This window comes from Olea europaea, unplaced genomic scaffold (genome assembly GCF_002742605.1).
Source record: "Olea europaea var. sylvestris unplaced genomic scaffold, O_europaea_v1 scaffold769, whole genome shotgun sequence".
In the NCBI taxonomy this organism is placed as follows: domain Eukaryota; kingdom Viridiplantae; phylum Streptophyta; class Magnoliopsida; order Lamiales; family Oleaceae; genus Olea; species Olea europaea.
In genome coordinates this window covers 279,308-290,730 of record NW_019266107.1, presented here as the reverse complement: position 1 = coordinate 290,730, position 11,423 = coordinate 279,308, and the positions used below count along the sequence as shown (strand labels likewise).

The 11,423-nt window shown below is 31.8% G+C and overlaps 1 protein-coding gene across 1 annotated transcript; it reads left to right on the top strand.

Moving 5' to 3' along the window:
• Nucleotides 1–2,130: 2,130 nt before the first annotated feature.
• Nucleotides 2,131–11,204, top strand: LOC111391233 (agmatine deiminase). Its single transcript, XM_023016397.1, has 11 exons — nucleotides 2,131–2,216; nucleotides 2,646–2,796; nucleotides 3,901–4,014; nucleotides 4,092–4,181; nucleotides 4,344–4,428; nucleotides 6,255–6,310; nucleotides 6,401–6,479; nucleotides 7,721–7,855; nucleotides 9,006–9,238; nucleotides 10,505–10,663; nucleotides 10,866–11,204. The coding sequence occupies exons 2-11, from the start codon at nucleotides 2,710–2,712 to the stop codon at nucleotides 10,947–10,949; spliced, it is 1,122 nt and encodes a 373-aa protein (XP_022872165.1). The 5' UTR covers nucleotides 2,131–2,216; nucleotides 2,646–2,709; the 3' UTR covers nucleotides 10,950–11,204.
• Nucleotides 11,205–11,423: the final 219 nt, after the last annotated feature.

The following is an 11,423-nucleotide window of genomic DNA, read 5'->3' as shown; positions in this document are numbered from 1 at the left end:
ACTTATATTTTTATCAACTCGATATCATATGATCCAATCATTTAAATCGTTCTTTGTCACGTGATTAACATTTTTATCTTACGCACGTTAGTGGGTCCAATGCTTGAGATCGTCGAGTTAAAAATAAATCAAAATATAGAAGAAATCAACAGAATGACACAAGTGCTATTATTGAGAAGAAATCGACTCATGGATCGTTATTTTTGTAAACACGATTATAAAACGGTCATGTCCAGCTCACGACTCCGAAAACCAATAAGTTGAACATGATATTTACAAAAGTCAAGAGATATGCTTATTATTTATATTTTAATTAATCAGTAGAATAACTTATGCTTTCACCAACTCGATATCATATTATATATGTCATTTCAATCGTTCTTTATCATGTAAATAACATTTTCATTTTACTTATGTTAGAGGGTCCAATGCTTGATGTCTTTGCCTTGAAAATAAATCAAAATATTGGAGAATTCAACGGAACGACACAAATGCCTTTATTGAGAAGAAAATGATCATTGTATCATTCTATTTGTAAACACGAATACAAGCAGCCGTGTTCCATTCGTTTCTTAATAAATAATAAGTGAAACTTGTTTACGTTGAAATATGCATATGAAATATACAAAGGTTAAGTAATATGTTCATTAACTTAATCGATGTATATAAGTATGATGACTTGTACTTTCACCATTTCGATAATATAAAAGCTATTTCATTTCAACTGTTCTTTATGATATTGTCGACTTTTCTATGTTATATACATTATGAAGTCTATTGTTAGAGGTTATTTAATTGAAAAAAAAATATATGTAAAAACTTTTGAACGGTACAAGTGTCGTTACTGGCATTAAAATGACACGTGCTATTACATGTATAAACACAACTATAAGCAGTCATGATCCATACGTGTCCCTAAAAAATAATAAGTTGTACTTATTTATATTGTAATATGCACATGACATGTACAAAAGTTGATAGATATGCTCATTAATTTAATTGACATATATGAGTAGGACAACTTGTGATTTCACCATCTCGATAATATAAAAGCTATGTCATTTTAATATTTTTTTGTGACATGATCAACTTTTCTGTGTTAGTTATGTCAGTAGTCCATTATTAGAGACTGTTTCATTGAAAAAATCGAATCATAGTAGATAACGACCATAGTGCCGTTTTACGCAGCGAAAAACGACTGGAGTGACGTTTTAATCATTCATTTTTTAGAAAAATATTATTCCATCAATTTTAATTTGAAAAAATGGGGATCAAACGGGCTTATGTAATGTGGGTTGTCAAATAAATTAAGGTTTAGTGGTTATTATTAAAATTAACCATGAACTCTTGTGATCACTTTATGAGACGTCTTCCTTATTTATTTAAGTTTTTATAATCTAGTAATAAAATGGTTGGTTTTGAAAAAAAAAAAAAAAAAAAAAAAAAAGCGATTTTTAGAGTTATAATGATAAACTTTTATGTGCAATTTTTTTTTTAAAATTTTTTTATTTCTGGAGTTTGAATTGCAAGAGTTGTTGTGTAATTAGGGGAGAAAAAAAAAAAAATAAATAGGGATAGCCTCAACTGTAAATATATGGTGGATTTGTCTTTGGGTTTGGAAATGCCCTAAAATTTTATCATACTTTTGAATGCAGAACAAAAATTAATAATTTTGTTTTTAAATAAAATAAAATTATAATTTTAAGTCAAATATAATAATTAATTTTAATACATTTTATAAGATCCACAAGTTTTCATTATATATTTCATTTATTTTTATCAAAACATACTAAAATTCTTATTTTAATTTTACTAGAAAGAGCTTATGTAAAGTTATTATAAGTAAGCTTCAGTTTGGCATCCTTTAATTTGGAAAAACTATATTTTGAATAATTTTTTTTGAAGATTGTGTGATTAAAAAGTTAACAAAAAATATCTTGAATTTATGTGTAAAATATTTTATTTTGAAAATGTGTGATTGAAAATAAATAAAAAAAATAAATTAAATTAATGACCACCAAACACGGACTACTAATATAGGTATCTTTCATTTGAAAAAAAAAAAAAAAAAAAAAAAAATAATAATAATAATTTAAAAAGCACGAAATGAAAATGTTTATTTTTCACCTACCTTTCAACCTTTGTTTTCTCGTCTCCACTCTCTACTGTCAGTCTGTCTCTCTTCTTAGTATCATCTGCCGGCGCCGATTCCGACAGTAAGCCCTCAATTTTCTTTTGAATGTTTGTTTTTTCTCCACTGTTTTTAGTTTTTACTTTTTATTACTGCTACCATTTTTTTCTTGTACAAACATTATAACAAAAGAAATAGCAGTAGAAAAAGAAGTAAATTTTATAGTAGAACTAACATTACAAATTTACAATTTTTTCCCTGTAAGTTGAAGAAGGAAAACAGATTTAATTTAAATGCAAAACCCTCTCTATCTTTAGTTTCGCAAATTTTATATTTTATTTTTTCACACTGCTATCTGCTAGGCCCTCTTTATCATCATTAGAAGTTGAAAAACTTGATTCCAGAGGCAAAGCTGACGAAGAAAATAAGAATTCATTCGCCAACGGGCTACAATTCTTGTTATTTCGAATTTAATGTTATATATGAATTCTTTATATTGACTCTTAAATTTCAGCCACTGCACCCAAAATTCCTGAATCCGCCCTTGTAAGAGAGAGAGAGAGAGAGAGGGAAGGAGAATGGAATTGAAAGGAAAGCCTGTTGAGTATGGATATTACATGCCAGCCGAGTGGGAACCACATTCTCAATGCTGGATGGGTTGGCCTGTGAGTTTCTCACTCTTTTTGCTCAGTAATTAATGTTTTAAAAACTATTTCAGTGATACGTATGCTGGAAATTTCCCTTTATTTTTGGGATTTTTTAACCGTTTACATGGGTTTTAGTTTTAACATCGATGTTATTTTTCATTTCGTCCACCAATGCAGTTTGGTTCATTATTAATTAGCGTAGTATCTGTATTAGTAAAATTGTTAACCTACTACTTTTGACAGGTCAAATTAATTTCTTTATTTAATGTTGTTGGGTAATATTTACTAATTTATTAATTCTTATTGTGACGCTTGGAAGGAGGAAGATTAATCTATACAGAGGGAAATGATATGTTATTATGAAAACTTGAGGAAAAAGTGGGGATGGTAACAAGAATTGGAATTAGAGAACTTTTATCTGGAAATTAGAAGAACTACATAGTTCTTCCTTTTCTGCTAATCTAATGAAAGTCTTTAATAATTTTGAGTGGACGAGAATTGCTCAAGTTTAGTTGGAAATAATAAAGAACAAATTAGAATTGTTACTTTTTTTATGGTGATAATGCAGGATATTCTTATAATGATATACTGATCAATTATTGATTTCTGATAAGAAGCTGTTATGGCGTGGTTAGTTGAGTTCTATCTTGTGAAAACTTGTCAAATTCTGTTCTAGTGATTCAGAAATACAAATGATCTTTACTTGTCAATCATATTAGCGTTACAATGGATTTCATATGTTCAGAAGTTAATTATTATTATTATTATTATTTTGGCTATTTGCCTTTGATCCTACTCACCAGTTAGTGGTTGTCAATTAATCAGTTAAAAACTTTATATCGGCGTTACTAGAAAGTGAGTGGACTTGTAGCTGATGGTTTTGAGAAAATTTCTCCCAAATAATTTGAACTTTTTCACTAACTTCCCTTATGAAGAAGTCATTGACTGTATATTTAGTTTTGTAATTTGAACTCGTCATTTCATTTTTTGTTCTTTCTTGATATGTGTCTGCCCTTTCTTTCCCTGTCTATTACCAAGGTCCATCATCATTCAAGTGTTGTATAAGCTAGCCAAAGTGCAAGCGCAAAATACCTTGATTCTAATGTTTCATTTGTAATGTAGGAACGGCCAGATAACTGGCGAGATGGTGGATTCCATGCTCAACGTGCATATGCCAATGTGGCATCTGCAATTTCAAAATTTGAACCTGTGACTGTTTGTGCTAGTGCTGCACAGGTTGGCAGTAACTATTTGCTGCAATTTTTTTGAAATTTTATTCTCTTTTAGAATTGAATATATGTTTTTGTGGGCAGTGGGTCGATGCACGTAGTCTCTTACCAGACCATATCCGAGTTGTTGAGATGAGTATGAATGATTCTTGGTTTCGCGACACTGGTCCCACTGTAAGCTTCATCACTTCCTTATTTGAACCTTTTTTTTTTTTTTTTCCCTTTCCAAGTACATTTCCTTTTTTGCAGAACAGAAAACTTATTTTTATTTTTACTGGTAGTAGAAGTTTCTTACCAAATCATGATTAAAATAAGTCTCAACTTATGCCATGGCAGTTTGTTGTGAGAAAGACTATATCAAGTCCTGAGAAACTGGAGCACAAGGTTGCAGGAATTGACTGGAACTTCAATAGCTATGGTGGTAAGAATGTAACTAGTTTCTGATGGGGTCAACTTATTCTGCAGCTTATACAATTAATTAATTCAATTGAAAGCTGGGGTTTCATATCCAATTTGTTTTGAAGTAAGTATGTTTCAGTGTGCCATTTTTTGTGCATTGGGTATGCTTTATAGTGACTTTTTGAAGAATAAATGAGTTATATAGTTGATGTTTCAGTTCTGAGGGAAAGCAGCATCTTCTAATAGGTGATCAACCAAACTTAATGCTATTCTAAACGTATACAACCAGTGCGTGAATTTTTTTTTTCCTCCTTAGTATGGATTACCTTTGCTAATGTATGCTTATATACTAACTGTATAGGGTTAAGGTTATGTTATCCCTCGTAATTGGTTTATGTATTAAGTTTGATTACTAATAAGAAATGGGGAATTGAAGGAGATGAGTGCACATAATATTGGAGTTGGTAGGGTGCATGCATAAATGCTTCATGGGACTCGTTAAAGTACAAGTGTCATAAAATGGTTGTTAGGCTAACTATGTTTTATGGTATTAAATGTGAAGCCAATAAAGAAAAAATCGTCCACGAGATGAATGTACAAGATATAACAATATTAAGATAAATGTGTGTTGGTATTAGCATGAACAAAATAAGAAAAGAGTTTATACACCACTGACTGGAGCCTGGTGGTATGACCTCATGATGAATTAAGGAAATGGCTACTTAGATGGTGTAGGTGTTAAGTTGTGGACCTTAAGTATTATTGCTCCATGTAGCCAGTCTTGTAAATTTCAATTTTGTCCTATTTTATCTTATAAATAGGGAACCGTCATTTGGCTTTAAAATCATTGTTTTGAAAGTGGGAATGAGAGGTTAGGAAAAATGTGTGCAATTTTCTCTTGTACATGTTTTTAATCATAGTGAATTGCTGAAGAGGACGTAGTCTCATATCAAGACAAACCTTTTCAAATCTTGTGTATCTTTATTTCTTTCTGCTAATTGATTGCTCTCGGTGAAATAGAATTATGATTTCTAATTCTCAATAATAAGAGTTCTTGCAGTTACCTAACCCATTTGTAAGAGCAATACTACTCTTGTAGAACGCTAGACGAGGAAGGTTGATCAAAATTAATAAACTGTGGTATGGTTTTTAAAGGTTTGATCTCATTGAATTTGAACAAAATGGTGACTGGTGAGAAAGGATTTATGTAGCCATTAGGAATAAAGCATAGTTTATTTATTTATTTATTTATTTATTTATTATTATCATTATTATTATTATTATTATTATTATTATTATTATTATTATTATTATTATTATTATTATTATTATTTTTGGTTGTTGTTGTTGTTGTTCTATTTCAACTCCCTAGTGAATTTTGGCCCTATTATGTTAAAGAATGATCTACCATTCATTTGGTGGATACTAATTAAACAAATTCCATTGTCTTACATTTGATTTGATATTTAGGAGAAATAGGTCCTTATGGGAGGCCAAGGATCTGTTCATATTCATTAGCGTTCAGTTTCTTGATATGCATCATATGTGTGCTTACTGAAGTAAAATTATGTAAGCATGGTGTTATTGCAATATGTTGTTAAAATTTTTTTACAAATGACTGAACTATCTATTTTTATACATGGTCTTATTTTTAATTGCACGTGCTTCATTTTGTGTTTTTTCTTTAACACACGACACATAATGTAATTGAATGTTCTTTGCATTAACACAAAGCATCCTTGGACCTATCACTGCTATATTGTATGAATTGCTACTATGAGTCTACACAATATTTTTCTCCTGTCTTATCTGCACATATTTTGATGTTTCCATGTTCAATTGTCCTAGGCATAGTTGAAGGTTGTTATACGGATTGGAGTCTTGATCTTCTTATCGCTAGAAAGGTTAGCTATGTTTTAAGCTTTGTGAGGTTAACATGCCTTGCAGCTGTCGCTTATATTTTCCTATTAGATCCCTAACTTTTCCCATTGTAGGTTCTGGCAATCGAAAAGCTGCCTAGGTTTCCCCAGTCTTTGATTCTTGAAGGTGGAAGCATTCATGTGGATGGAGAAGGTATAAACTTTTGTTTCTGCTTATACTGATTCCTCTCGCAGACTTCAACTCTTCGTGCTGGAAAATTGGTCAACACTAGCTCTCTTCATAGTCTGCAATTTACTTATTGCCCATCGTTAACAGAATAGTACATAATTCTCCAGTTTAGAAGACTAAAAATGATCTTAGAAGTACAGATTTTTATGTAAGAACATGAGGCATTTGAACGACGTATATTAAATCAAAGAGGGAAGTGAAACACAAATATGTTAACACCATTTGCTTTCTATAATCAGGGTAGGAAATTCTCAATCTTTCGATTAAGGCAAAAATAGTTTTTCAAAAATGTAGTAGTATATAAAACATGATAAATGTGGAAATAAATACCTCTACTTTTTCTTTTTCCATTTTCGTTTAGTAATTTGGATCCAGTAAGGCTAGTTATTAAAGTTTTTTGGGAACTAAGGGTCAGTATTTTTCGGTAACTAAGACACTAGATCTGATGCATGTTTATCTGTAGCCTTGAAGAATCATATGTAGTGTCTCTGGATACAAGTTCAACTTTTTTATGGTGAGAACTTGAATTGAATTATTTATTTCTTTACCACTTCGGTAGCACCTGAAATGTTCGCTCACAATAGGTTAACTGCAACATAAAATGATTTCTTACTAGTCCCTAAACAACAGGTTCTCATGTTTCCTTTATTGTGGAGTTTTGGATAATGAGCATGGAATCAAGTATCATATCTATTGAGTTTGTGAAATTTGTTAAGAGCTACATTTTATAATCTAATATTGTCCCAGTTTGCAATTATGTTTAGTAAGATAATTCATACTGCACTTTCTACTTATAAGAGCTGAAACTTTTCTTACGTTCTCATCATAATTAGGAAAACAATTGGGCAACACCTTGATAAATCATTAAGTGATTGAGGTTGTTGTGGAAGTGAATTAAATGGGTTGTGTTAATACATCAGGTAATGCAAGGTTGTGTGAAATTGAAAAAGTGAAGTGAGGTGCTAAGAAAATAATCTAGAAGATTAAAAACAAAGTTGATTTTCAGGGTTTGCAGCATTAGTGAAGGATCTAGATAAGCCTTTGATATTCCTTCCCTAACAACTAAGAGTTGGTCCCAATCAGTTAGAAGTTTCTTTTTCAGCACTGTTAATTTTTATTATGTTTCTATTTTTATCAATTCATGCCCCTATGCCTGGCATAGATGAGATTTCAGCATATCAGTTACACACGTCTTCGTTTTGCAGGAACTTGCCTTACAACTGAGGAGTGCCTCTTAAACAAGAACAGGAATCCTCATTTAACCAAAGAACAAATTGAAGATGAGCTGAAAGCATATCTTGGGGTCAAGAAGTTTATATGGCTGCCTCGTGGATTATTTGGTATTTGTCCTGTTTTTCTAGTTCTAGTTTCTGCTTTTTGTGATTAGTGACCGCCCTAAGTAGTTCAACCATGAAATGATTAGCATATATCAGTATCATTTATTCTGTGTTTGTTTTGGCGTTGGTGGTAACCATGTCTATAAAGTAATAACTTGGTGTTTATCAATTTGGTTGACACCTTTGGTGACAGGATTGTTTTATTGAAGCTGGTTTCTACAAAAACCTTCAATTTCAAAAATGAAAAATCATACTAACACAGCTATGATCTTCATTCTTGTAAATTTAAAATTCAGAATATGGGTAAGCTTGAGTAGAAAGGGAGACAGAAGGGGTTTATAGATTTTATCTTGTCAGATTGTTTCATAATGAAGGAAAATCACATACAAATTCCAATCATGCCATGAAAATTTTAATACGAGTTAGTTGCCGAAATTCTAAGAGCATTGGCTCCTGTATTTATGACCCGTTGATTTTGAATTGAGGAACAGATTTGCTTTCATTTGATTTTTGAATGAAGAAGTCTATTTCTAATTTTGTATTTTTTGTCATGTGCCCATCTTGTCTATCTGATTAGTTTATTCAGTGAAATGTGCCAATAATCCTTTTACAAAATTACTCTCTAACATTTCAATTAATATTTTGAATTTAAATAGTTCCTCCACTGTTTTGGTGAAAGAGATTGAAAATGAGTTTGAAGACATAGTTATTCACTTCTTAAACTCCGCACCATTTGTTATAGTGTCAGAGCAATACGAGACTGCACAAGAGCAAATATTTTAAAATTTTCACCAGTTCAGTTTTGCACATGATTAATATTTTAAATGTAATGGTACTTTTTGTAAAGGATTAGAATGTAAACTTGAATGGTTTAAAGAAAACGCTCGACTCAGTATTTCTTAGTTATTTTTGAAATTCAGCAATGCAAGAATTCTGAATATATGCATGTGATTCAGTAGACTTCTTTGGCCTTTCGTTTTTTAACCTGGCTCAAGTCCATTCAAGGCAAGGGAAGAAATGATTTTTTAAGGTTCTTTCTTCAGACCCCCTCGTCTTGGTTAACTTGAGGCTCTTGCTTTAACAACACCTATATATTGTTCACTTTTATTTTCTCTTGAATTTGGCATTTAAAGGTTCCCATGTTCTTCTGCAGGCGATGATGACACTAATGGCCATATTGACAACATGTGTTGTTTTGCAAGGCCTGGTGTGGTTTTGTTGTCTTGGACTGATGATGAGTCAGACCCACAGTATGAGCGTTCTATCGAAGCACTTTCGGTTCTCTCCATTGCCACAGATGCCAATGGTAGAAAACTAGAGATTATCAAACTTCATGTGCCCAGTCCACTTTATATGAGAGATGAGGAGGCTGCTGGATTGAAACAGGTGATTGCCATTGCTAGTGCATGTTTGACTAAGCTTGAAAGATTTACTTATAAATAAATTATAGCATGTTTGCAAGTACTTATAGATAGTGGATCCTACAAAAGGCGCATAATAATTAGGTAATAATTGTGAATCCTACGAAATCTGTAGATAAAAAATATGTTTGACCATCTTAAATTATAATTTGAGCTTTGCCACATGCACTAAATGATTATTTTTCTTGTTCGTTAATGTTAGAAATAAAATACTTGGTTTGCAATTAAATCCCATCAGATTGTCAAAATATGGAATTTATTTAGTTTTTATATTTTTTCTTCCCTTTTAAGAAAAATGTAAAATGTTCAATCATGTTTAGAATCAAACAAATTACTTGGAAGTATGTTTGACTTACTTGTAATCTCCTTAAGCTGCTCATCAAAACCTTCCAAAAAGAAGGTAATCGAAGGGTCTTAAGGGCCCATGTGATATCCATGGATCTATACTTGTAGCATTGTTTTTGCCTTTCATCAAAATAATGATTTAAAATTGTGAAACCCTTTTGCCCTTGGGATAAGATTAGTCCACAGATTATGCCTTTCGATGGCATCGTTTTCATCTTCAAAATAGAAGTGACATGGCTTTTTGTTTTTAAAATGGAACTATTAAGTGAAATCTAATTGGTGGATAGATCAAAATCTCTTAGCACCCTTCAGTGACAAGTGAAAGAGGGAAAATAGAAAAATTCTTGCGTTGTTGACTTGTGAACCTTGTAAAATCTTGTCATTATGAAATCTGTCTAGTCCTCTGAGATAGCTATATGCACACACCATAGAGAAGTTAAGTGCATGTTTGGCAAAGCTTATAAATGCTTATTATTGATTGAACTCTATTTTTCTTCATACATTCTGTAGGACCCACAATTTTTACCTACCTTATAACCACATTACTTGGGATCTACAATTTTTGCCTACCTTTTAACTAAAGATTTCTCGGTACCCAATGCTTATACACACTTAAAAGCTTAGCCAAGGTATGAGTTTTGATAGTATTTTTAGGATAATGTGTGGTTAACAAGTAGGGAAAAGTTTTTGTTATACGTGTGAAATATTTTATTGTGTGAATGTGTGTGGTTGAATGATCCTGTAGCAAACCATAAATTAAATTAATGGGAATCAAACAGGCCCTAAGTTATTGTATGCAGATATGAACTATTTTTGAAACTCACTTTCCCCTCTCTCTCTCTCTCTCTCTCTCTCTCGTCTTATTTCCCTTTCTGGCTGATATCAGGAGGGTGAGGCTAAACCGAGGCTCCCTGGTACAAGGATTGCTGCTTCATATATAAACTTCTATTTTGCCAATGGAGCAATTATTGCTCCTCAATTTGGGGACCAAAAGTGGGACGACGAAGCTATTCGCACGTTGTCTTTGGCTTTTCCAGATCGTGAGGTAAGAAATATCACATTTGAAAACACGTGTAGAGTAAAATATTTTGTAGTCGAAACTTCTTGATGTCTTGATGTTTTTTCAATCTATTGAGATAAAACCTTTACTGGGATACTTGTATTGAATTTTTGACGTTGGCCTGTGAAATATATACTGTACTTTTATCTGAAACACCTGAACTCATTTTCTTGATATTTCTGTTCAGATTGTAAGAGTTGAAGGTGCACGCGAGATTGCTTTGGGAGGCGGAAATATCCACTGTATCACACAACAGCAGCCTGCGGCCTGAGCCGAGAGCTTGAATAAAGAAAAGGTAGCGGGACATCAAAGTACATGTTTGATCCACAGTACTGAGTCTCGTAATAAATAAGATTTTAACTTATTTTTCTTTCTCAGTACCGTGCAATTGTTTGTAGCTTGCAAGTGATTAAGGAAGCTTGAGAATAACCCAGATCCTGGAATCTGAGTTGTTAGTTGTCCCATATAATCTATATTCTAATTGTTGAGTTTGAGTTTAAGAAAATTATGCCTCCTTTTTTCCGTATAGATTCTTTAAATTTCATATTCAAATATAAATTCTCTCAATAAAATAATTTTGTAAGTGGATCCATAATTTTTTCCGTTTTTCAAAAAATTCAATTTTCATAAAATTTATTCTCAGGAAATCTACATCAAATATGTAAGGGGTGTTTATTTATTTCTAGTTTACTTAAGTATTTATTTTTCCATTATGTTTGTTGAAGGATAAAGGTAATTTTGTCAT